Raw genomic sequence first — 27521 nt, forward strand, 5'->3', positions numbered from 1 at the left:
GGGCTTTCCCTGCACAAGTGGTGGAACAAGTTTGGGAACCACTGTGCTAGAGGAACAGGCTCTTAAAAAACATTCTTGTACTTTCCCAAATTAAATCACAATGGGAGAAACAGCCAAGTCATCATGAGCAAAAAGGGAAATTAAGTGTCAAAAAAAGCTAAAAAACCCAACAGCTTGTGACTATATAAAAAATTAAAATGTCATGCTGATCATTTGAATTGGCTAAAGCTATGAATTAAATGAGCTGACCTTCTGAAAGTTATAATCCCTTCATTAAGACAGCCTTAGTAGGAAAATCATAGGACAGCAACCTGTGTAACAACACACTGAAACACACACAATTTGTGGTGAGACACAAAAGGTACACTGAGGGGATGGAGACCCGGGGGGGTGGGGTGGGAGGGGGAATGCCTGCTGAAAAAAATCATGGGAATTGGCTGTTCATAGTGGAAGGCTCCAGGCTTACAGCTCTGGTTACTGCAGAGTCAGAGCACTCTGCACCCACATCCCCAATGTGACCCCTTCCTGACTGGGAAGAACCACCCCTAGACACAAGATGGGAGTTGAGTTTCTAAACGGCTGTCAAGGACATCTAGTGGGATGGTAGATTTTGAGAGGCAGGTACCTGCATAACACAGAGTGTGCTGAGACCAAGAATTCATTTCACATAGGCCACTGAACATCAATCAGAAAGTAACAACTTTCAGCCATTACCAATCTGACCCAGTGACCTAGAGGTAAAAAACTCCACATCCCATTATAAATTGCCTGAGTCCTTCTGGGACATAGTTATCTGAAACCCATGTAAGTCAATCTTCCTATAGAGATAAGCATCGGTATTATGGTGATGGTTTCTTGCACTATACTGAAAAAAAAAAGAGCTATATATGGGTTACAGGTGTGAGCAGATCTATTTCATGAGTTACCATGTTAAAATTCATGGTATTTCAGATGGTAACTATGAAACTGGGATCACAGCTGCATGTTTCACAGATTAAATTCATAAATATAGTAAGGAAGAAAAATAGCAGCTTGCAAAAATGCATTATTATTTACGTTGCTAGACATGTACAGACAATCACAACACTGATTTACAATCAGACACCTTCACATAGGTCAAGTACCAGTGTATCCCTTTTCTTTAACAGATAATCCACACTATCAGAAGAAATAAACAAGATGGTTGAGGACTGGCATGTTTACTTGCAGCACGCATCCTAAAAGTAACTGACAATACAGTGCACTTTGATGGAGGCCCAGCTATTAACTTATAAGGCTTTCCAGCTCATCTAGTAAAATTAACCATCAAGATTTCTTGCACGTGCCCTGTTTTGCTGATTACTCCAAGATTATATCATGTTGGCATTTTTACTTGAAAATTTGATTTTGTTTCACAAGTAGTGTCTGATAATATAGCTTTCTGTCTGACTTTTTCTAACAAATGATTGGCCAGCATGATCTATCTGCAGTCTGTGCTGAATTGATAATGACTTTGTCCAAGAAGAGACAGAGGAAGTAAAAGAATTTCCTTCCCACTCATGATATCTTCACAGTTTACCTCCTTGCTTCACCTCTCCTTTGCCAGCACCACCTTGGCTCACTTCCCCAGATCTCAAAATGAGAGGGAAAGTGAGGTGTTATGATTTTACATATACATAAGGGAAAAATATAGCAAGTTTTTATTGCTTGCCTTCAACTTAAATGTAAATACTGATCATTAACAGTTTGGCTAGTGAACCTTACTATGGTATACTGAGCAGCTTAAAGGTAAGATGTGAGCTTCATTCTTAACTGGTCAATTATACATAAAAATAGCACAAGTCATGGAGCACATTTTTCAGATTTACTGAGGCTTTTTCCATGTCAGAGATCTGATTGAACATTGACAGGATATGATTTAGGATTCCAGGTAATCTTGCAAAAAATCTTAGTGAAATAAGCCTTGCATTTATATTTTTTGCTCTTTAAAAATTACTACATGGAAAATAGATGTACTTGAATTCAGAACAGGTAGGGGAAAAATAAGAAGAGCAGAAGAGGCAGGAAAATGCACATGCACAAACAAACTGCACAATCTGACAAACACTATTTCAACACCACAGCCTTCCCTCAAGAACAGTATTAGTATTGTTTGGATGAACAGTGTTCATCCACCACCGCTTTTCCCTCAGCACCAGAGAGTAAAAAACGTTTCCAGGTGCCTGAGATCTGCTGGATCACATTTCTACAGTACCAAGTACCACTGTAGTTACTGTGGACCTCAGTAGAAGGGATAAAGTGCAAAGTCTCAAAAATACACAGGTCACATGTCTCTCTACTGTCCTGGTGTCTTTGACTTCCGCCTTGAAGTCTTTGCATGACCAGGACTCTTTTCATGGCCAGGAGCTGGAGTAATGGGGAATTGTAATCCATATCCATTGTATCCATCTAGGAAAACACATTGGAAGAAGCGGACTGGAGCTAGGGAAACAAAGAAGACAAACAATTTGTTAATATGTACAGTTTCCAGATGGTAAACCTGACTCACCACTGTGTTACTCCAGTTTAATGCTCGTGTAACTCCATTAACTTCAACTGTGTTACAGTGGCATAACATTGGAGTAACATGGTAAGAAATTAGACTCTAAGTCATCAAGAGGAAAAGCTGAATGGGATTTTTAACTAAAGTCAATATGTTCTGAGCGCTTTGAGACCTTTATAGCATAACTGAGAGTGGTCCATATTATATTCAACATTCCCACATAAATCTATTATTTCCCTTAGATATACTCTGTCTAGCTGTCCGAATATTTGTTTCCTGGAATGGCTTCACTGTATGTCTTTAAAGGCCCTTCAACTCAAGCATCCATTTCATGACTCTCTAATTCAGTGACCCATTCTGAACACTCTGAAGAGTTCTATCAAACGTTCATGGTCAGAGATACGCAAATAACTGTTCCAAATGACCAGCCCTAGCATTCCTTCAGAACTTTGGCATCATATGTGGAAGTATTTCTTTCCCAGGGTTTTAATACGTAGGGAATTTTTTCTACCTTTGTGCCACTTGAGACTCAGCCTTTTATAGTCATGCTTTTTTTCCATTACCTTCTCAGCTCTTTTAAAGGATCAGAAGAATATGGTCTTTCATCTCAAAGTCAAAAGATGAAATACCAAATTTGTCAGGAATGTTGAATTTTGTAACTGCATTTGAATGTTAATTGCACTCTGGAATTAAAGTTTTTCATGGAATGACTATTAGTCAGTTACATGTTTGGGAAAATGAAAGGAGAAATGCTGGCACTAGATAGAAATTAGTTCTCATACAATCGATTTTCTGATGCCTATATCTTATTCTTTCCTGTTCATTCAATATAAAAGTTTAGCTCCTCAGTATAACTGTCTAACATGAAACAGACTGCAGAGCTTCCCCTAATAGAAACTCAGATGCAAAGTCTGTTTATTGACTGCCAAATCCCATCAAATGGAGGAGCACAGCACGGTTTGTCACAAATGCAAGTGTATTCACTCTAGTGATTTTTCCCTCTCTGGTCTTTTTGCCTGATGCACAGGAAGGTTAGTTCTTTATCCAGCTCAATACCACACTTGATAACTGTGCTAGATACATCTGATGCTTCTGAAAATGACTAGATCGCCTATCCAACAAAATATCCAGTTGACGCTGATTGTTATAAGGAAAAATAATGTACAGCAAGGAAGTCACCAATTACAAACTCACCTTTGTCTTTTTTAATGGAAATTATTTCTGCATATTCTTCTAATGGATATAAAAATAAGAAAGTAAGTCAATAGCTGGTTCTTTTTGTTTTACCAAGCAGGTAACAAGGGTGTCATACACTTGCTAGTTCCAATAAATATTATATTTAAAGATATTTAAAGTGACAAAGTACCCAACATGCTATAAATATTGGAATTTAAACTCTCTTGCTTTATGCATGTTTCCAGGTGCAAGTATGGTCTACCACAGGGGTAGCCAAATTGTGGCTTGCGAGCCGTGTGCAGCTCTTTTACAGTTAAACAGTTAAAGTGCAGCTTGCCCCCCTCCCCAATGCCCCACTCCCCCATTCTCCACCTACCACACTTGGGGGGGTAGCTCAGGACCTCTGCCTTGCAGCAGGGTGGTGGGGTAGGGGCTTCTGCCAGCAGGAAAGGGGGTCTCAGGGCTTCAGCAGGAGTGGGACTGAAGCCCTGAGCTCCAGCAGGTGCCTCTCACAGGGCAGAAGCCCCAAACCCCACCAGACGTGCCCCGGCTCTCGAACTTCTGAATATTGTCCTATGTGGCTCAGAGGATCAATACGCTTGGCCCCCTGGTCTATGATAAGAGTCATTTTACACAAAGCTCTTGTAGGAGCAGAGAAAATAATACAACAGAATTTTCTGGTGAAGTTATACTAAAACTGATCATTCTACAATCATCAGCTCTTCTGATTTATATGGTCATTTCACTTAAAAGTCTGATTTACAAGCTATAGTTAGTAGCCACTAAATTATTGGGGGACAGAGGGACACCCCTAGAAGAATTTAGATAATCTGGCCTTTAGGAAGAGGTCAGATAGGATGTGCCTTGGTACTAAACATGAAAAGTAGCAGCTGAAAAAAAGAATGGTAAAAAGCTCAAAGTGCTTGGAAGAACTGTCACATATTTAGGATCAGTCTGAATCAAATGTATCAGACAGCATGACAATGGCCTAGATTCTGTTATTCCTGAGTTCCTTGTTAAGTTGGTTTATTCTGTTTAGTTAGCAAGTTTATGCTGTACTCAACCTCAAAATGTTGTATATTTTGACCAGAGGTCAGGTGATCTGTTATTTATTGTGTTTTAAAAGCTTCAACAAATTTTAGGCTAATCAAGGAACTCCTTGCATATAAAGGACCAGTTCTTGTTCCTCTAAATCAGGTATGGCTAGCATGCCCTCCTCCCCAGCTGTGCAGAAGATTAGGCGGGTTAAGATCCTTCTTTTGTGACTGTAAAAAAACATACCCAGATTGTGCCTCTGCATGTGGAAGGGAGAGCAGAAGTTTCTGTGCCTGACACTCCCTCCATAAGAAAATGGTTGGAGCCAGGGCTCCCTTTCTTTCCCCACATGCCAGACAGACAGCAGAAGTGGCTGGCTATAATAGTAGGAGGAGCATGCTGCCCCCTGTGAAGTGCTGCTGCAGACTACCCTCCACCCCACTAATATGAGAAGTTCTCTGGAGGAATTGTGCTTCTGAGTGGTTTGGGGCTTCCCCTTCAGCAGCACACTGCCTCTTGCTCAGAGGGTAAAGTCAAAGCAGGAGTAAATTAAGGAGATTTGGCCCCTAGAAGAAAATACATACATTCCAGTGTGAATACAGTAAGCTAGTTCACACCTTAAAGGAGACTTAGTAGATATTTTTATCAGTGTACAAGGTTTAATAAACCAGGAAGCTATACAACTGAATTAATATACTGCAATATGAGGATATTTCCAGTGAAACTTTTTTCCCCTCCAACATGCCTTTCTGGGGCTGGCTCTTTAAATTTGACCAAGCCAATCAGCAGCAGCCCTAAAGTAGTCATTTTGCAAATGACTGCTATCTCTCTTCCTCCCACTTTGCTGGTAAGTATCTGTAGCGATTTCTGTTTTCTTTTCCTTTTTCCATTGCTGAGAAAATGGCACCTTTTCTTACTTTTCAAGAAATGAAAAATTGAGTTCTCTGCCTTTGCATACAGTGCCATCTTTCACATTTGTTAGGCAAGAAAAGCAAGTGTAAGCAAAGATAAGCATTAAGGCTCAGATTCTCAAAGGGTATTTAGATGCTTAACCCTCACTGAATTCAGCTGGAGCTAGGCTCCTAAATACCTTTAAGGATCTGGGCCTTATAGTAGGAACACTACTCCCGAAAACAGGAGTGGGGGAAGTGGTTTTCAGAATGATCCTTTTTGTTGGGTGTATTGTTTTAGTGTTTCCCTTTTTTTCTACACACAATACTATAAGCTACAGAATATGTATTATCTATTATACTAGAAATGAGATCATGGCAACATTCTACATTTGTGCCAGGTGCTGCTGTATCCATAATATTGCTACTAAGTCCTAATATCCTGGTGTGCTCTGCTCACAGGAACAGCACATCCATTTCCCATTTCTGTGTTAGTAGTAAAAAACAAGGACTCCTTGTTGTTTTTGTGGATACAGACTAACACGGCTACCCCCTGATACTTGACACTATGTTAGTAGTAATACTCCAGTACATGAGACCGGGTGCTCCATCCACATGTGATATTCTGTTCCTGATCCTCCATGTTAGCTTTAGATTTTTTATTGGTAGTCTTCAGAAATAAACTAAAACTAAACCTACCATTAAGAAAACAAAAGCAATCAACACAGTAACAAATTAAATGAATATTTGGGGCTAGGTTCACAGAAAGACTTAGGTGTCTAACTGCCACTTTAGGCACCTAAATCCCAGAATCAGACCGCTCTATTTACCAAGAGATCTAGATTGCTCTGTATCAGAGAACTTCCCCTCTTCATTATTTACCACTCCCCCAATTTTTGGGTCATCTACAAACTTTACCAGTGCAGAATTTATGTTTACTAGATTCCCTAGGCACCTTTGTTTCCACCTCCAGGCATGTGCACTGCTACCTTCAGAAGAAGAGCTCTGTGTAAGGTCAAAAGCTTGTCTCTCTCACCAACACAAGTTATATATAAATGATATTACTTCACCCACCTGTCTCTCTAATGTCCTGGGATTGACACAGTGACAACAACACTGCATACTAGATATAAGGTCTCAGTCCTGGATCCTTAAAAGTATCTAGGATCCTAACTCCCATTGGACCAATGGGAATTAGGGGCCTAAATACCGTTAAGGATCTGGACCATCATGCTAATCCATTGTAATTTTAAATAACACAGATTTAACTCTGTACTTTGATCCTTCTGAGACATACAAAATCTGCAAAATAAAAGATGCCTAGATAATACTTAGTCCTGCCATGAGAGCAGGGGACTGGACTAGATGATCTCTTGAGGTCCCTTCCAGTCCGATGATTCCATGAACTTTAATTCTACAGCTCTACCACTGAAGTCCTTACTCAGGTAAGGAATGAGAGCTTTGTCTGTGTAAGGACTACAGGACAGGTGTTGTGTAATTACAGTGGAATAAAACAATCTGATTTTTTCTTCATGGTCTATTCGGTTGATACAGGAAGAAAAGACAAACTTCCCTAAACCTAAACTGAAGAAATGTTTGTTTCTTTGACACAAAGACTAGAACTCTCGAGATCCCTTCCAGCCCTACTTTTCTGTGATTCCAGTCCCATTTCTTTGTGAATAAGAGCACTGCGTGAAAGTGAGAAGCAGGTCATGTAGGAGAAATAGTCTATTAAAGAGAAGTAGTTTTGTTCAGAGGAAATGGTGGTGGGCTTGTCAGAAAAAAAAATTAGAGACTGTATGAGGGAAACAATTATTACTAGAGCCTTGACATTTGAACCAAATTATTCCATTATGTGGTTTCCCTAATAATATTAAACAATTCAACAAAGCACAAAAAATCATAGCATTATAGAAATCAGAGCATTAGAAGCAACTAATTAGTAAGCAATTAGGAATATGAGGGAAGAGGGGATAATTTCACTGGTTTCTTACTGATCACTTTCCATTTATTATGAATGCAAATACTGTATTTTGATTAAACAATGTAGAAAAATTAATTACGGCATGTTAAAATTAATGGTTCTTCTAAGGTACTAATTTGGCTACCCAATGCAGGAGGGCTGGGGGAGATTTGCCTCTGTTTTGCTGCTTTGCCTATTTGGGCTCTCTCTAACACCTCAATGAAAATACAGGCTGATCACAGAAAGCACTGTAGGAGGTGGATACCTAAAGGGGTCAGGAATCCTCTTTGAAGAGCATGAACTTCACCACCTGCTTTCTCATATATCTGCCAAAGTGTGTGCACGTACCTATTAAACATAAAGGATGGCTTTATAACTGTCAATTAAATTTGATCTTGAATACCAAAAGCTAAATGTTAAGGTCTCATGCAGTAGCAGAAATGTTGTTCCCTTCAAATCAGTATATGGTGGATATTTAGACACTGGCTTCTCAATTTGAAACAAAATGGAATTTTTTAAATAACATTCGACATATGAGTTCACCATTTTCTTCAATAACAAGAGTGTTCTTCTTAGAGCATTCGCCCCTTAGTTCTTATTGCTCAATGATACCATGAAAACAAGCTCAGTCTGCCCTCCAGGAAACAACCAACATGCTTTAATGGGGATGGGGCAACATCATACACATCAGCAGGAAAGGTCAGAAGCTTTCCAAATCAGTTCACCCATCCACTCTAAAATGACATTTTTCAGCACTGTAATGTTGTATCAGAGACAGCAGCAGAAAAACTATCCCTCATGAGTATATTTCTTCCACATCTCATTTTCCGTCTTGGCTACACAATAAAAGAAATGCAGGCTGTACCTGAATGCACATCCTGAAAATAAACTGATGCCTTGTAACATATTGTATGACAATTACAGCTGGAACTTTCCCTATATGCTCTCTCTCCATCATCTTGGCAAACACTGTACTATAGTTCACATATCCCATTTAGTAGATGTACTCTAAAGATAATTTAATTTATTTAATTAAAAACTGCTATAAAATTGGTATTTGGGCTGGCCTAGTGATTGAATAGTGGCAATGCTATCACATGGAGTATGAGAGCTCAAATCATATGTTCGTATTCAGTGACTCACTCTCTCTCTCCTCCAAACCGCATGGGCTGACGCACCGCAGAAGCAGTGGAAGCAAGGAAGCAACTTGTTTCAGTGTTTGGTACCCACTCTGGTCAATTCCAAGACAACAATAATGGTCTGTAGAGGGAACTAGACTCCCAAGACCCTCTACTCAAGGGAAGGTCACAGTGACATGATAATTTGAAGGTAGCAATGGAGGAAAAATGGAATGGAACCAAGAGGACAACTACAAGCCTTATTCATCAATATAGGAGGTCAGAGATGAGCAGTGGGGGGGACCCATAAAATTACTATTCACTAAAGCGCTCTCAAATCTTCACAGAACCTCACTATCAGGTGCAGTGTTTTTATGCCTATGACTCCAAGAGTCAGCTACCAAGTCCCACAATTCTGAGCTAGCTCTCTGTTGCATGATTCTGTTGGACCACATGTAACATAGCAGCATACAGATTGTATTTTAGCTTTCACATCCTGTGTTCTTTTTTGACTTAGCAATGTACACCTATGAAGACCGGGCAACTCTCTGGAGAGCACCATACAGAGAAAATCCACACCCAAAATAAAAATGATAAATAAAAGAGAGAGACAAAGTGGGTGAGGTAATATCTTTTATTGGACCAACTTCTGTGGGTGAAAGAGTTTTAACTTATACAGATACCTGAAGAAGATATGTGTAAACTGAAAACTCTTTCACCCACAGAAGTTGGTCCAATAAAATACATTACCTCACCTGCCTTGTCCCTCTAATATCCTGGGATCCATGCGGCTACATCAACACTGAAAATAAAACAAAATTGTAGGCTAGAAAAGGAATACATGGCAAAAGTACAGCAGTGTCCTTCAAGCTATATAAGAAAAGGAAGGAAAGTCTCAAAGCAGGTCACAGTTGGAATCTTTACATATGTGAGGTTTATGCAACAGGGTTTGATTAGCATATGTAAAAAAACCCTTAATGGTTGCTGTATAAATGTTGAGGCTTATAACGATATAAATCTCGAGGCTGGCAACAAACACTGTTCAAAGTCACCACTGAATGAAGGAAGTAATATGACCATTTTTCAAAAAAATAATCATGGTGGAGACGACCATTTCAATAAAGTTCTCTCAAATATCAAGTTCTGGTAGCAAAAGATACAAGTTTTAGCATTCTTAAACATTTAAAAGGTTTGCGGTCCTAGCTTACCTAGCAGAGTTTCTAGACTGAGCTGAAGAAATAAGCTTTGGAGTTTGAGTAAGGATGGGACAACAAAATACTAGTAGTACAGTTATCAATAAAATACACCTTGGCCAGGAATTTAAAGGGGACTACCCTTTTTTAATCTACAAAACATGGTGTAAAGCAGATCAATCAGCAAAACCTGAAGGCAGATTTACCAGCGCACACTCATATACATGTAACTCCCAGTAATACTGTACTTGAGATTACAAGAAATAAGTGCTTCCAAAGGGGCTGTCAGTTTAATTAGGACAAAGGCAATGTTCGTTGCAAACAGCTGCTTTGTTTAAAGAGCGAAGGAGATGTTCAATGGGATATTAATTCTAACAAAACCAATGGCTGGAGACTGCAAAAAAAACAACTAATTACTCTTTACTAAAGCTGCACTGCAGCAAGTGCTAAGAGGACATCAAAGAAAGTGATATGCGAATCCAGCTCAACCAATAAGATTAAGAGCCACCAGTGAGATGTAGAAATTCTCTGATGTACTGACTGGAAGATTCTAGTTGTAAAGCTGCTTTAGCCAATCATGGTGGGATGACCCTGGTATGGTCCCAGTAGGAAAAAGCTCCTTCATCACTCCCTATTGCTGTTGGCATAGGTAGTGTGGCCACAGGAGAGGGGACATGGACAGGATTTCCCTATGCTGCATCAATCCACAGATGCAGTTTTGGCCTCATGGGGCCCTTAGTAGCTGCTGTAATTTAGACCAGCCCTCATGCTGCTCTAAATTGGTCCTCAGACCCAGCCTGGTACCTTGTGGCATGAAGATCAGGGAGCCTTAATGGAGGCTTACAGTCCCATTTCCCCCTGGTTCCCACAGAGTTCACCATGTCCAGATAAAAAGAGGGCTAGGATCTGGCCCAAGATGTCTGTCTACCAATCACATCCACAAATTTGGTAATTAAAATCTAAATTCTACCACAGGTGCCTCTAGTTGATGGAGGGAGCAAAACTGAAGGGTTGGTTTGAGAATGCTTTCATAATGTATTCATAACTATTGTAATTTAAAAATATATAATAGTTATTTATAATTAATACTGTATTATGAACCGTAGAAAGCAATTTGAACCGAGAGCAAATACATTTTTTACATCTGCAGATCTTATGTCCCCACAGAGAGGGGAATCCCTAACTGATTAGCAGCCATAATGCTGAACATGACATGTGGTATCTAAAATGTCATGCTGTGGACTAAAAAACTCTAAAGCTTGCTAACTCACTCTGGAACCATTTCATGTGAAGGTTTAACTCAGACGATGTACGGTTTGCATGTGTAGAGAAATGCACTGTATTCCATCCTACAATCTCTTATAATCAGCCACACAGCTACCGTGTGTGTGTGTGTGTGTGAATGAACCAAAAGTGCAACACTCCCTCCAAACTAATTAAACACTTCTTCCTGTTAGATAATAAACCATGCAAGACATAATAATGTAACACCTAACTGATGAAAACAGACACCGTTCAACAAAGCATACCAATGATCAGAGAACACAGTCTGAAACTGAGTGATGATTGCCAACATCAAAACTTGCAAAAAGCTTCTTCAAGAGTGACAACACACGGCCATCAGACATGTTTCATTTGTGAAACGGAAGAATAAACTAGATAAATCATTCACGGAATTATTTCCCCACAGAACAGAAGTAAATTTAGGTCCCAAGCCAAAGCCCTTGGGAGTCAGTGGGAGTTTTTCCATTAACTGTAGCAGTCTTGCAGTGCTGTTGATTTTGTTAGTATTCGTTCCTCACAAGAAGAGCTATAGTGATTTGATAGAGCAAGCTGTGCTCTGATCATGTACTTTAGATATGTTGATGTGACAGGTCTGTGCACGCTGATTCCTATGGCCAGCATGATCAGCTAATGTTTTATATTAACATTGTATTTTCTGAAAAGCGGTTAGATACTGAACGATTAAATATTTATTTTTTGCAACATGAAAATCAAACAGTAAATATCCCATCAAGGTGACAGTAATAGATATCAACTAAATGGGAAGTTAATACCAGATATATTGTTGACCAATGTAAAACAAAACACTTTTAACTTTCTAATGCAGGTGAATTACTCCTCCCACAATAACACCATTTCTCTTTGAAGGTATAGGTAAATTTAAGAAACAGTGCTGGAATTATGCCAGGGATAAGACCTGGTACTTTCAAAGAGGACCCTCAGTCCTTCTTATAAGGAAAGGTGAGACTGAATTAAAATGCCCTCCCCACCCTGGGTTCTCACTGTAGAATTCCAACAATAGGAATACTGGGATAAGTACTGTAAAGTCTAATTTAAATATTTAAAAATATTCAACACTACCTCCAATGGTGTTTGTGGTCATTACTGGAGCAGAGCTGGTCCCATTGGGTTGCATGGTGTAACTGAAATGGCTCTAATGGGTTCAACTTCCACTAATAGGAACTTTGGAAACATAAGATCAGTCTTGCTTCACTGGGTCTATGTAATTTCTTATGAACATGTAGAGACACAAGATCTATGATAAGAAATTTTTTGGATTGTCATTCTGACCTCCAAACAAGTTATGTTATTAGAAGAGATGGAATAAAACACTGGAACAGTTACATTTCAGGGGTGGCAGAGGGATTGTTCTCATGGACATTCACCTGAAGTGAAGATAAGTAATCTCTGGCATTAGTTTATGTGCCTAGAAACCTTTTGAAGGAGAACAACATTTTATACAGAGTGTCTCTTCCAGAAGGTGCATCATAGCAACGTCACAATGGATACATACATACATACTTTTCTTTCCCTCTATTTACCAATGTGATTTAAGAAGATTAATCAGCCAAACAAAGGGGTAAGAACCAACTGTGTAATAAAGAACATGAAGACACTTGTTATTGTTGTTTGCTTTTGTAGCAGAATCATTCAACTCTAGAGATATTTTTAAATAGTTACTTTGATTTTTATCTTCTGATCTGCCATAAATTCTGCATATTTATTAAATACATATAGCCAATCAGTTTTGTTTCTGAGAAATGTTTTTTGACCTAGTTATAGAGGGGGGGAAATTAATTCACTGTCCAATAGGCATAAACAACACAACTATTTAAATTCTTTCTGAAAAGTTAGGCAAATCAGAATCTCATTACTGGATCTAAAACTGCATGTTAAATAATTCCATTCAGATTCTCTGTGCAGCATTAAATCTGTGACTTGCATACAATGTTTGGTTATAAAACTGATCAGTTTATCCCTAGAGTTATAGTAAATGTGGTGAGACATTCATTTTTATACTTAACATTGTAAGTAATGCTTAGTAACATCACTAGTATGCATAAGTCATTGAAAACAACCTTTGTCCCCTTCTCAACTTTACTTTTTCTCATGCTGTGCCATATGCTTGGAAAACCCTCTCCTTCCAAATGTCCTCTCTTTCTCCTCCTTCAGATCTCTATCCATGGGCCTGATTTTCCATTGCATTCACTCTCATCCACTAGCACTTTCTACCCATTTCACATTCATTTTGCAGTGGCGTAAATGACTACACAAGATTCAGGACTACGGATTATCAGGCCGTATGCCTTTAACACAGGCTTCCATTGCTGATAAACATCAACTGCTTGCTAGGGTTACCATATGTCTGTATTTTCCCAGACATATCCGGCTTTTTTGGTTCTTAAATCGCTGCCCGGGAGGAATTTTTAGATATCTAAAAATGCCCGGGATTTTGCCATTATTATTTTTCCCCAAAGAAGAGTTGATCATTCAAGAAAGAGAGTGAATGTTGATCATTCAAGAAAAAAAGTGAATGTTGATCACTCGAGAGAGTGCCCGCTTTCACCCCCTAGCTCCCAGTGCTTGCGCCGCGGAACAGCTGTTTCGCGTGGCTGGGAGGGAGGATGGGGAACGTGGTGCGCTCAGGAGGCGGGGCTGGGGCGGGGATTTAGGGAAGGGGTTAGAATGGGGGCGGGGAAGGGGTGGAGTTGGAGCGGGGTTGGGGGTGGGGGGGCGTGAGCAAATCCCCCCCCTTCTGTGGAGTGTGTTCTTTGTTGAATGTTCAAATATGATAACCCTACTGCCTGCTCCCCTCCTTATGATTTATCTTTAATTAAACACTGTGGAGCAGGATCTAACCATGTGCTTTGTAAAGCACATTCACAGCAGTACTATGTAAGTATCACAAAATAAAATGAATAAACTAATAATTAAAGGAAGTAACTAATATGTACTTTCATGACGGGAGGATTGAACAAGTAAGGTGTAAGAGCTGGTACGGAATAGCAGACTCTGAGATCCTGTAGAGGAGTACAGTAAGTCTTCTGTTGACTCACCCTAGGCTATGCTAAAACCCTATGTTAAAATTCTAAGTGGTCACTACTGAGTTGTGCTGGCAGACTGGTTCAATTAACTCCAACCATGATATAAAGCAGGGTGAGAGGACCTTTTTGGGATAGAAGGAACTATGGAGCTGGGAGAGAGAAGGTCCTTAAGAGAACCCTAGGAACAACCAAACTGTGGTTGATAACTGTGTTATTGCTTTTGTTTTACCAGTAGATCCGAGTGAAAATTTTTATTTGATTTTTTAAAATTTGTTTTTGGCTGAAAAATGTTGATTAGGTTGACAGAAACATTTAGTGAATTTGTCAATTTCAATGAATTGTTTTGGGTAAAACGAAAAAGGGGGAAAAACTTCAGAAATATCAGACTGAATTATTTGGACATTATCAAAATGAAATATTTCAATTTTTCTTGCTAGAATCACAAGGGGATTCAGGAGCTATTAACAAGACAGTGGAAGATGAGGACTTTCTGACCAGTAGCTCCATTGTAAGGGCACTCACCTGGGATGTAGGAGACCCAGGTTTGAATCCCTACCCTATATCAGTGACTTGAAGTCAGGCTGCCTCTACCCCAGATGAGTGCCCTAACCACAAGACACTTGGCTATTCTACAGTGAGTCTCAATGAATCTCTCCTGTTGAATCAAAATACTTGAATAGTCATTGGGCTAGAGAGAAAGAGTGGGAATGACTCATAGTTATTGCATGCCCCTGGGAAGGGGAACACCTGTGTTTCATCTTGGCTTCAATTACTGTTTAAAGATTTATGCAAAGTGTAACAGCATTAGCACAAGAGTTTGAGAGCACCTTACCTTAGAATACTCAATAGCCTAGTGGTTAGAGCGCGCACCTGGAAATGGGGAGACATGGGTTCAAGACCTCGCTTCCAAAAGGGGAATTCAAACTTGGGCCTCATTGCAGCTGGAGTTAATTACACTATAACAGGGTTCAAAAAAGAACTAGATACATTCAGGGAGGACAGGTCCATCAATGGCTATTAGCCAGGATGGGCAGGGATGGGCAGAAGCTGGGAATGGGCGACAGGGGATGGATCACTTGATTACCTGTTCTGTTCATTCCCTCTGGGGCACCTGGCATTGGGCACTGTTCGAAGACAGGATACTGGGCTAGATGGACCTTTGGTCTGATCCAGTATGTCCTTTCTTATGTTCTTACACCAATCTGCCTGCACAACTCTGCAGTGACCACCCCGAAGTTTAACCTAGGGGTTTAGCACAGTCTAGGGTGAGTCAACAGAAGAGCTCTGCATTTATATACAGGCACATAGAGTATGTCTACAGTGCAACTGAAAACCTGTGGCTGCCTGGCTGATTTGGGCTCACAGGGCTCAGGCTAAGGGTCTATTTAACTGTAGTGTAGATGTTTGGGCTCAGGTTGGAGTGGGTTTTTAATTGCAGACACTTAGACATACACTTAGAGTCTGCTATTCCATAATAGCTCTTAACCTGGACATCTCAGGTGAGTGTCCTAATCATTGGGCTATTTGGTATAATAAGGGCTCTTCAGTTTTGTGACTCTAGCCTTTCATTTCCTTTGCTTTTATTTAAAAAGGTCAAAATACCCAACACAGAACATTTCATTTCAGGTTGAACAAAGCATTTAGTTCATCCTGAAACATTTTTTCCCCAACTTTTTTCAGTTCACCAAAATGTTGAAAAGAACTCAGTTTCAGTTCAAATCAAAACAATCCTCCCCATCCCACCCCCTAGCTTTTTGGAACTGATTTTTGTTGTTGTTGTTCACTGGCAGTTATTTGCACAGCTCTAGTTACCAATAAAGCCAACCCCCAGAAAGGGAGTTAGTTTGGACAAGAACTCAGTACGCGTGTGCACTTGTAAAGGATCCAGCAGGGATCCAGCCCGTTCCAGCGTTCGCTGTATTTGTACTAAACTTGCAGTCTTCACAGGGATTTACATGTTTCAAAAGGGTAGAACAAGTCTCATGTATTGAGATATTAAGTGTGTATCTTATAATAGACTATGATGGTACTACAGAGACAGGCCATTGATTTCCTTATAATTAAACCAGGCATTGACCTTTTGTTTTTAATCTTTCGTATGTGTGTTCATTCTGAGTCTAATCCAAAACTCACTGAAGTGGGAGACTTTCTAGTGGCTTCAATGGGCTTTGAATCTGGCCCTAAATCTTTCATTTTATCTACATACATATCTCACAGAGATTGTTAGTTTCTCAAGATGGTTTCAGAGAGGATAACCTCAGAAAAATGGAATTACTAACACAAAGTTACTGGTATTCACAGGTCAGATGAAGTACTTAATATTAAAACAGTCAGTCAAAGATTCAGTCAGATATGTTATATGGGCAGTACAGATCTTAAGTATAAAACCACGATGTACCTCAGAGTATGAGCTCATTCCATTACTTTTTAGGAAATGGTGTGAACTCTCAAGATCCAAGAAGTGAAAAATAATGTTAGTGATTTAATGATGAATTTTGGTGAAAAAAGAAATTGGGGAATCTTTAATATACGTTTTTTTGAGTTTATCATTTCTCTGAGTCTCAACTGTTACTGATAGTGTTCTTTTTAGTTATCCTCATTTCCTTTTTTGAGAAGGTCATGTTTTTTCTCCTCAATATTTTTTGTTGAGCTTCAATGAACTATAATCGAGTCGCAGTCAAGTTACCAAATTCAGAAGTTTGATCTCAACAACTGATTTTTTTTAAATAAAAAAAGGGGTGGAGCTGTGAGAAGAAGCTACTGCCAGGATACTAAATCCATCACAAATTTGCAATATCCAAACAGTCTGACATACAATAGATAAGATGTAACACTGGATTTTCAGTAGGTGAGCTATCACAGTTGAGAGCTATTTATACTGGTGTTTGTCCCTCTCTCGGCTAGTTTAAGTTTTCTTTTGTGGCAGTTGCCTCTTGTCTGTTGTAGAAAAGTTCAATCTTAAATTTAATAAAGTATGTAACACCTCCCCCTCCCCAATCCTCTAAAGGTTTCAGGGGAGGGGAAAAAAGACACATTCCTTGTCAGTGTGTCAGAATAAATAACTTTTGAAAAATCTCATATGCTCCAGCATTGACAAGTATATGTCACCTGAACATCAAAGATGGTCTCACAAATGGCTATAACACTAAATAGAACTTACTTGCTGTTTTTGCAGCTTTAGAAATCTTCTCTGCAAGGGAAAAATACATGACATGTAGACACTAAATGCAAGACAATAAAATAACTTAATAGTAACTGTCAATCTCTACATGTTAATACAGACTCGAAAAACCTCAGCAATCCCAGCAGATGAATTCATTATAAGTGGTGATTACTATGTGCCCTTGAATATCTTCTGGTGATAATGTGATTGGATCAATCCTTTTTAAACAGGACAACATCTGAGAAATTACTGCAATCTACCATGGTAGGAGCAAAGGATAAATCTATTTGAAAAATGCTTCCTTCAATAGAGATGGTAGTATAATTTGTTTGTATAAAGGATTTTTCTATCATGCTTAGTGAAAATTTAAGTTTTCTCTGAGATTCGACCTCGACTGGGCAGCAAGCATAAATTTCTTTGACATGAGGACCTTTAAGACCTCCCAAAATTGTAAAACACAGATACAAGACTTGTTATTCTACTCCTGAAATGAAGGCTGCTTGTGAAGCTACCTTTCTATTGCTAAATATATTTGTTTTACCTAGAAAAGAATCACTCTGCCCATTAGTCTGAACATTGCACCAACTTAACAAAAATGTATGTTATATGTAGCTATTATCAGAGTTCATGGTCTCACTGTTGTAATCTCAACCTCCGTTTCTCCCTCACTGTATTGTTGCATTATTTGTAAATAATTAAAGTAATTATAATATAACAAAGACCTATACAGTTGTTTAGCTTTTCAAACTCAATTGTAAATGTTAACACCTACAGGACAGTCTTATAAAAAAAATGAAATAGTCCCAGTGACAAACTGGGACCTGGAGAGTCCTGAGTTTTGGGTAGTATTTGACTCTAGGTGTGTGTCTGAACTTCCCTGCTTGTGCCTATTTCTGTATAGACTGAGCAAAAACTACAGAGCCAAATATTCCTAAACTTTATGGAAGATCATCTTTGACATTTAGACAGGCCCATATCTAGTGATATAATTTTTTTTTAAATAATTGGTGTGCAGGTTTACTAAGGAATATAAGTTATTGTCTACTGCGAGTATCAATATTGCTTTTGCTTAGCAGGGTTCTGCTTAAATCCCTGTATATATGAATGTTCTAAAATTCAAGATATATACGGATTTTAAAATTGCTTATTGCTCTTTATCTGATTGCATTATAATATCAAGAAACAGATGAAAGATTCAAATCCAACTCTAAGAACATGAAACTACTCTATTTAAGCTTTAGAGGCCAACAGAAGATTTCTTATTTAATTTTTTACATTATCCCAGAATGCTTAAATACTTTTCAGCTTTGATTATTCCAGTACAAAGTACTAGCATTTAATACACTGGGCTTAATGTATCAGCCTTAACTGGAAATACATAGGAAGCAGAACTGAAGCTCAAACTCATTATACGATCTGAGATTTGGTCTCAGATTTAAAATTCTTAGAGTTCAGCTAATACTGAAATATAAAATTGACAAATGTTTGACTATAATTCACTTTGATGTTATTTATAAAACCTTTATTTGTTGTCTGCAAATACACCAACAAACATTTTTGTTCACAAACATAGTGGAAAGAGACAACGTAAAATACTTTTGGGATTATCTGTTTGTATTTATGGAAATATATTTGCACAGCCATCCTGAGACCTCTTTAAGGGCTAGGATTATCGAATCAGAGAGCAATAATATCATGTGACTAAACTGATCTATCACATACTGTAAACAAAGTGGTTACTAGAAGAAATAATCGTGGTAAATAAATTTTTGGATTATCCATAGTCAATGTAATTTTTGTGTAAGTGAGGGCTGTGGGCCAGGGCTCCAAGTCTAGGGGCTTTTTAATACATTGACATGTTTTTTATCTTGAATTTGGAATGTTTCCCGATTTTATAATAATAATAATAATGAGCTTTTCCTGTTGAAGCATGTGGTTTGGTTTTACAAGACATAAGAAATAAAAAAATATATCATTGATGTCATTACATATAACTATGTTAAAAGAATAAGAAATTTGAAAAACCAAAGTCAAAAAGTGCCAGAAGTAAGATAGCTTGTCCAACCTTCCTTTGTCCTGAGCCCCTTATTCCCGGGGCAAACTGAAGAAAAATTCGACCACCTGACACCCACAGGAGTCATCGTCAGTGCTGGAACCTTTATATCCACCAAACAGACCTCTGCCATTTGAGCTAACAGAGTAAGTGTAGCAGTAATAGGGTGTCATCCTCTGTGTGGTTCAGCACTAGATGGGGAGGAGACTCATACTTTGCCAGTGGCTTTCACAAAGATTTGCTGGCAGCAGAAGAATGGGGAGACTCAGGAATCTCGACTCCATTCCAACAATGGATCCTCTTCCCACTGACATTCTCCTTCACCTGCCTGGTCCCAGTCTCTGCTCCTCAGACTTCTCAACCCAGTCCCAGTCCTTGCACAGGGAGTCCTATTTATACTCCTCTGGACTCTCCACCACCTCTTTCTTGGCTCCTTCTCCTAGTCTTTGCCTAGTTAATCCCAGTTCTTCATCAAATCTCAGGATTCCCTCTCTCCCACCAACTGGCTCCCCGGCCCTCTTGCCCAGCTCCCACTCCCAGTTTCCTTGCCAAGAGAGTCCCAGTCTCCCCCATCCCAATTCCTAGTCTCAGTTTCTGGATCCGGCACAGCCCACAGCAGAGCCCAGAGCTGCAATTGCAAGGAAGTCCTGCTCAGCTCCAAGATAAAGAATGCCCAGTGTGGACAGAATCTTCAGGGAACTTAGTTTCTAACATTCAAGAAGTTTCTGTTGAGCTGTGTGAACTGCATTTTCCCCCAAAGGCTTATAACTTGGCCAGATTTGGGTGGATGTTCACATAGATGGCAAAAGACATCCCTGATATGAAACTCTCACTCCCTGCTAAATTTCAAGTCCCTGCTTGAAAGCATGGGGATACAAGTGCTTTTCAAAGGATTCAACATGGGCAAACCAGTGTATTTCCCTAGCCACATTCTCAGAAATGGCTGAACCATTTTGGCTGAAGTTTTTCACAAAAATATAGCCTGAATCAGGCATGGAGCATTAAAATTTTTAACCCAAATGGTTAAAGTTTGGCAAAGTTATAAGCAACTGAAAACAGGGTCTTATAATGGGAAGTGTCAGGCAACGTTAATAACTGGCAGCACTATGACCACTACCTATATTTACGTGCTGAGCTCCAAAAGTGAGCATCAAATAATGAGGCCTGTTTTGCAACACAGATTTTATCTCCTGAATTTCTGCATCTCTTATTCAACTACAGAATTAGCAGGAGTTACAGTCTGTTTGTTGAGCCCAGGACTCACCATTCCCAATGAAAGAAGAACAGATATATTCTTATGTGAAAGCCGATCAGTCCTGATGCAGCAAAGCATTTATACATGTGCTTAATTTTAAGCTTCTGAGTAGTCACTTGGAAGTGGACCAGCATTCCATGTGCTTGCTTTTAGTTTGTTTTGCTTTTCCTTATTGTTCATTTTGTGTTCACTTGTCTTGCACATTTTGTTATAATTAAAAATATTTGACCTCAATTATAGACACCACAGGGTGTTTTAAACAACTTGGGCCAAATGTTGTTAGCAGTTAAAGTGGGGCAACCTCTTTGAAGTCCACAAAGTACAACTCAAGGTGGATTTGACTCCACAGTCTCTACTTCAGACAGCTATTACTCTCTAGTGAGATTAAAGGCTTATATCCTCAACTGACATGAATCAGTGTAACTCCACTAAACTCACATGCACTGATTTACAGCAGTCAAGGATCTGGCCACAAGTAGAACCAATTGATGATCTGTATTATCATAGCACTTGTGAACCACAGCCATGGTCCAGGACCCCACTATACTAGGTGCTGTACAAACTAAGAATAAAAAGCTGGTCCCTATCCCAAAGAGCTTACATGACAAGACACTGTAGGCAGACTTCATACTGAAATATCCCACCCTTCTTTACATTGTTTGCTTTACAGGGATAGATCCCCATCTTGAGAAACCAGGTGAATTGGACAGATTTTTGCTCATTCACTTGTGCTACTGAACAGATTTCCCAGGAGGAACGTATGTTTGTTCTAAATCACACATCTCCAACTTCATAACAGACCACCTGGTCTAAAAGGTAACTGGCTGATAATATGTTTGGGTTAAGGACAGAGATACAGTTCAAATACAGCAGTCTACAAATACATAAATATGGTCCTGATTCTGTCAGCTCTCCCCTTGTGAAGCTCCCATTGACTTTAATGAGAGTTGTGCACATAAAGAGCTTGCAGGGTTGGGCTCTCTTTAAAAATATAAGACTAAGGAAATATTGATTACCTGTTGTCAGGTTGTGCTGTCTTAGAATTTCTTTTACTGTTGGCATTGCTAAAGAAACACATTAGATACTAAGTAATGAAGTTTTAGTATTTAGGTAAAAACACACAATTGATAGGTTTTGAACTGGTTAACACTTTACAGTTTATAGAAACAAAACAGATCAAAGTGGATTTTGCAAACAAACTTTTTAAAAAGGTAAATTTCAGAACAAGGAAAACTGTGCTTCTGGATGTTAGTTTAAGAAACCTGCTTTATTAAAATATTACTAATAGCTGTCTTCAAACTGACCATTTGAATCCTCAAAAAAGTATGCCCCATCATTTTGTGTGGACAGATCTCTCTCTGATTTTTGTGGATCAGTGTGTGAAGATCTGGCTCTAGACGGGCCTTCCAGATCTGCACTTCTATGAAAAATTATCTCTGTTTAACTAGCACGAATATCCATAAATTGGTCTCCATATCTGTGGTTTTATGCCTTTCAGTACCTTAGTCTGTCTGTCCAATGCTACTAATTATTTTACTTGGCATTACGTAAACCATCATTTCAGCTACAAATGACTATAGTGTTTGGTTGAACAAACCAGTGTTTGGTTGAAACTGTGGAGCCCAAACAGCTTAGCCAGCATGTATGTGATCAGGAAATGTTTTACATAAATGATAATTATCTCGAATTGCAAATGCAGTCATCACAAAATATACAGGTCAGCAATTCAAAATATCCCACACACTGAGGAGATGGAACCTACGCTAGCTCCAAATATGCTGTCCCAGCACGCAGCATTATGGCACCCGGGAAGGGACCACTACACTCCTATGTAAATACAGTGGCTGGGAATCCTGCAGACAGGCTAATGTACTAGCTGTGGAGGGCCACATTGCAGCCTACCTCCAGGTTTGAGGTGTTGATTTCATCCCTCCCCCTAATACACAGAAGGCCCTTTATGCTGAATTACTTTGCCTTCATGTGCAACTCCAGGGTTTTCCCCTACACACATTAGAAAGACTAATAAAGCTCTCCATTCTAATCCACATAAAACCTGATGTTCTCATTTTAAATTACTGCTTGCGGAGCTTCTCTTCGCTTTATTACCTTTGGCTTTTCCCTCTTTGGGATGTTTCTTCTCTGTTTTTTCTACAAAGGAGAAAGAAATATAACAGTTTAGGGAAGGGACAATTTAACTTTGTAACAATCAGATTATCAAGGTCAGTCTTCAGTTGAAACTGGGGCAAACCTTTCAGAGATTGTTTCAAACAACAATAATAAGAGTTGTAACATTCACAACAAGGACAATGAGATTACTACTATGGTGATCTTATATTACACACACACACACACTTCTCTAATAGTTGGCTTTTACCTTGTCTTTCCTTTGCAGCCTTTTCTGTTTTTTTCTTGGCTAGAAAGATTTGCAAGGAAATATCATTAACTAAGAGGCCTTTATTGGGGATTCTATTTTGGACACCTAGAGCAAATTGATCCTGGTGTGACTATTAATGTTCCTAAATTTACAGCAGGGATAAATCTTCCCCATTTCAATGGACTGTGGGTCTAGAGCACTATATTATTTGTATTAAGCTTTACACCAAACAAACATACTTGTCTTAGCATGATATATGTATATGCCCTTTTTCAGCATTCCTTTTCCAACCCCCCAGAATACAGCTAGTCAGTTAAGACTATTCTCAGCCAAGCACACTGAAATTAACTACAGTGGATAACTGCAGGCATCTGCGCCATTCCAACATTCCCTGTTGAGTACAGCAGAGATCTGGCAGTATGCCTTAGAACTGTTCATTTTCACTCCATATGATCCAGCCAGCTGTAATAAGGATTCAGTGTCTCTTGGTGCATGTGCTATCTGATTAACGCAAAATGGCTTAATGCTAATCACCTCTGTCTAGCTCACCCAAACACACACACTTTAAAATAAATACAGTGAATACAAAAGAATCAGTTCATCAGGCCAGATTCTCAACAGCTGTAAACTGCTGTAGCACTAATGATTTCAGTGGAGCTATGCCAGATTACACCAGCCAAGGATTTGGTTAATCATGTTTAGTGAGGTTGTGTTTCACTGGTTTACTTTGCTAGATGCTAAAAAACATGGCCTTAATGAAGGCACTGGATTTATGGCTTATTACAACAATCTGTAACACACTAACCCCCTTATTTCCCTATGACTACAGAGGAGTTAATGGGCCACTTCACCTTGAAGGGTCCCTTAGAATACGTGCTAACTACTTATGCTAAACTATCTGTTCAATCTCCTATTTGGCTGTGACACTCTTAGTACCTTTCCCAGACCAGAAGAGGAGTTCTGTGTAGCTCGAAAGCTTGTCTCTCCCACCAACAGAAGTTGGTCCAATAAAATATATTACCTCACCCCCCTTGTTTCTAATATCCTGGGATGAACAAGGCTGCAACAACACTGCATACAACTGGTCCTGTCTGTTAGACATTTCAGAGAAGTGTAAAATTTACCTGCTACTGTCATTTCAGATGCTGGTTCTTCAGAAAAACAATCAGAAATAAATAAATAAAAATGAAGAAATTCAGGCTTGATGTTATTTTATTTTTAGAAGTTGACAGTTTTGATAGATCTTAACTTTCAACTGCAACTATCCCCACAGGATATTAATTTGGAAATAAATAAATCCATGCAATGGACACGTACACAGAAATTAAACAGTGAAAGCTGCGAATCCTACCCTTTGAAAAGCTATAAGCCAACATGCAGCTACTGTGCCAATGAAAGCTTTTCTGACCAGTAAGTATTTAAATGGGATTCTTTTCAGATAAGCACTCAAGGTTATAGCTACCTAGCATCTTTTTTTCTGTAAAGCGTGTTTAAGTTTTCACCTCTGCTGTCCTACCAGCCATGTACCCTAATTAAGGGCTCTGACACTGACCTGCTGTCTGACCTAGGACAAGTGCCTTCACCTCTCTGTACCTTTTGTTCCCCCAAACCATCTGCCTTGTCTTTTTAGACTGTAAGCTATTTGGAGCAGGAACTGTCTCTTGCTATGTGCACCTTGCACAATCATTTGTGGTCCCTAGGCACTGCTGCAAAAAAAAAAAAAAATACACAACAGATACAATAGGCCAGTTCCTTAGCTGGTGTAATTTTGACATAGCTCCAGTGAAGGATCTGCACCAATTTACATAGGGCCAGATTAATCTGTTGTGAGTCCCCCACCCCCTGCTCCACCCTGAGACCCTGCCCCTGCTCAGCCTCTTCCCCCTGAGGCTCCATCCACGCTTCACCCCAAGACCCCACTCCCACTCAGCCTCTTCCCCCTGAGGCCCCGCCCGCTGCTCACACGTGGGTGGGGGAGGCCAGAGAGGAGTGAGCAGAGGGAGGGGGAAGAGAGGAGCGAGTGGTGGAGTGGGGAAGGGGCCACAGTCCAGGCACTGGGGCCCCTTCTGAGTGAGGACCCGACGCCATGGCACCATTGTAAACCCAGTACTGAATTTACATGGTTTGAGACCTGGTGACTGGAAAATGAAACTCTCTTTTCCCCTCTGTTTCATTAATGTTCATTTTATCCTATGGATTTTAAGATAAGATAAGAAAAGACAGAAACCCTGCATGCCAGACAGAAACGTAATCCCTTTTAACTAGAACAGTACAGAATTGGATGCATTCAGGTTGCAGGGATATATATAAACTTTTCTTAAGGTTCCACTTTGGGTGAACTATCACCTTTTGCTTCAGCTGAAAATGATGCGTTTCATCTGGTGGCCCTCTGTATCATAAACAGGATTGGCCAAAAGTTTTCCATCAAAACTGGTTTTTTTTTGGATGGAAAGTTGCATCTTCAACTAAAACTTTTTACAAAAGATGTCCATTTTCTTTAGAAAATTTGGACTTTGTTTAAAAACTGAACATCCAATAATAATTATTATAATACTTTTGAAAATGCTGCATGGTGCCCCGTGGGAGTTGTAGTTTGGGGGCCTCATGCCCCAATTATCGTCTGTTGTCCATTTTCTGAAGCCAGACTACATCTCTCCTTTGGCCGTTGAACAGAAAACTGTCTGACTCCATGGTTGGCCCAAGTTGGGGAGATGGGGAGGAGGGGGAAAGTGAAGAAGAGGGGGAGGCGTAAAGGAGACTTAGAGTCACTTTGTCTTCTTCCCCCTCATCTGCACCAAGACAGAAAAGCTGGGGATTAAAACCAGTGTTAAAACATTGACAGAAATTGTACCCCAAGGTTGGGAATTTTACTACTGAATTCTACAGAGGCAGTGAAGGGCCAATGTTGAGATCTTTTGAAAATTCCACACTAAATGTTTCTCCCACTGTATGTTAGCATTTCATATCATTAAACAATTACTTCTTATTTAAGAAAAAATACGACCAGCTTTGTCGTCTGTTCTAGGTAACCAGTCATAATTTGATAGCCTTTAAAGTAATCAGTATGCAGAAACTGTGTTTTAGATTTAATTAAAGCCTCTGATTTGATAAATGACCAATTGCCATCACAGACACCGTTTCACACTAAACTGGAGCTGATGCAAATAGGATGGTTTACTAATTATTTTAATGATCAAATGCTAATTAATTTTGGTGATTACTATTAAAATTTACAGAGATAATTTTGGAGTACTTCAGACTTAGTTTTTTATTTATGTTATGGCCTGCCTTTCACATAATGAGCCAAATTCTCCGCTGATTTATGCCCGATCCATTGATTCTAATGGGATAGCATAGGGTACAAATTGGAAATAAATTTGACTCAAAATACCCGTACACATTTAGCATATAGTTGTGCTACACACAAGCCCTGAAGACCATAGATTACTCAGTAACCATGGCTTTACAGTGCTATAATGTACATATAAATTAATTAGAAATATTTGCAGTGAAGCCACTTAGTAGTAGGATTGGGCAGCTGCTATCCAGAATAAATACTCCTCTTTGAGTGAAAAGATCAGTTAAAACCAAGAGATATTCATGTAAATTAGGATGCTCTATAAAGCTGATCCAGAAAGTCTTTTAACGAGAGCTACACAGGGATTACTGGATCAGGGTATAAATTGTAGATAAAGATATTTAGGTACACAGTTGGATATCTGTTTGTTGATATTTTTAAATTAGAAACTATTTATCTAGATCAATACGATCATTCCAAGCAGCAAAATGCAGATTCAAGGATTTTTCCCACAAAAGTCACATTGACACATGTTGACATGCATCCGATGAAGTGAGCTGTAGCTAACAAAAGCTTATGCTCAAATAAATTTGTTAGTCTCTACGGTGCCATAAGTCCTCCTTTTCATCTTGGCTATTGTTTGTCAATGGCATGTGTCAGAACAGCATATGCTTTAGTAACATCTCCCATGATGCAACACAGTCTTCCCTCTTGCTGAGCTGTCATGGTGCATCATGAAAATTCCATGGCCACATTGCATCGTGGGAGATGTATTCTGGCTGGAGAGCCCACTCACAGAAGAGAAAAGAGTCATCAGATACCCAAACTACAAGTCCCCCGGGACACCGTAGTAGCTCAGAAGGATGTGGTCTAATGTCAAACTGAGCAAAAATGAAACATTTTGATTCAGTTCCACACACCAAAATTAAAGGCTTGCATTTCTGAATTGAAATTTGTCTGTTTTCTGCTAAAACTTCTAGACTTTGGGTGATTTTTTAAAATTAAAAGTTGTAATTTTTCCACAGAAAGCAGATCCTTTCCCCCAAGAGTTCTGTTTTGTTGACAAAATTTTTGTTACAAAACAGTTTCAAAGGTAAATTTTCTACCAGCCCGAGTGCTGAGGGGCTGCTGCCACCTGCTGACTTCAGTGGGAG

General features: G+C 39.3%; 1 protein-coding gene across 25 annotated transcripts in view; it reads right to left on the reverse strand.

Moving 5' to 3' along the window:
* Positions 1-386: 386 nt before the first annotated feature.
* Positions 387-27521, reverse strand: part of TRDN (triadin) — a 303373-nt gene continuing 276238 nt past the window's right edge. For 13 of the 25 annotated variants that reach the window (XM_074948349.1, XM_074948339.1, XM_074948354.1 and 10 more), the window contains 7 exons: positions 24194-24220; positions 23070-23108; positions 22802-22843; positions 21712-21759; positions 17385-17414; positions 3716-3754; positions 397-2460 (listed from right to left, as the gene is read on the reverse strand). In XM_074948349.1, coding sequence (XP_074804450.1) covers positions 2315-2460; positions 3716-3754; positions 17385-17414; positions 21712-21759; positions 22802-22843; positions 23070-23108; positions 24194-24220 — 371 coding nt within the window. In that variant the 3' untranslated portion in view covers positions 397-2314. Of the gene's footprint in view, positions 2461-3715; positions 3755-17384; positions 17415-21711; positions 21760-22801; positions 22844-23069; positions 23109-24193; positions 24221-27521 lie in introns of all 25 variants that reach the window. The other 12 variants (XM_074948359.1, XM_074948352.1, XM_074948342.1 and 9 more) reach the window with 5 other exon arrangements.

The sequence above is a fragment of the Natator depressus genome, chromosome 3 (assembly GCF_965152275.1).
Source record: "Natator depressus isolate rNatDep1 chromosome 3, rNatDep2.hap1, whole genome shotgun sequence".
Taxonomy (NCBI): domain Eukaryota; kingdom Metazoa; phylum Chordata; order Testudines; family Cheloniidae; genus Natator; species Natator depressus.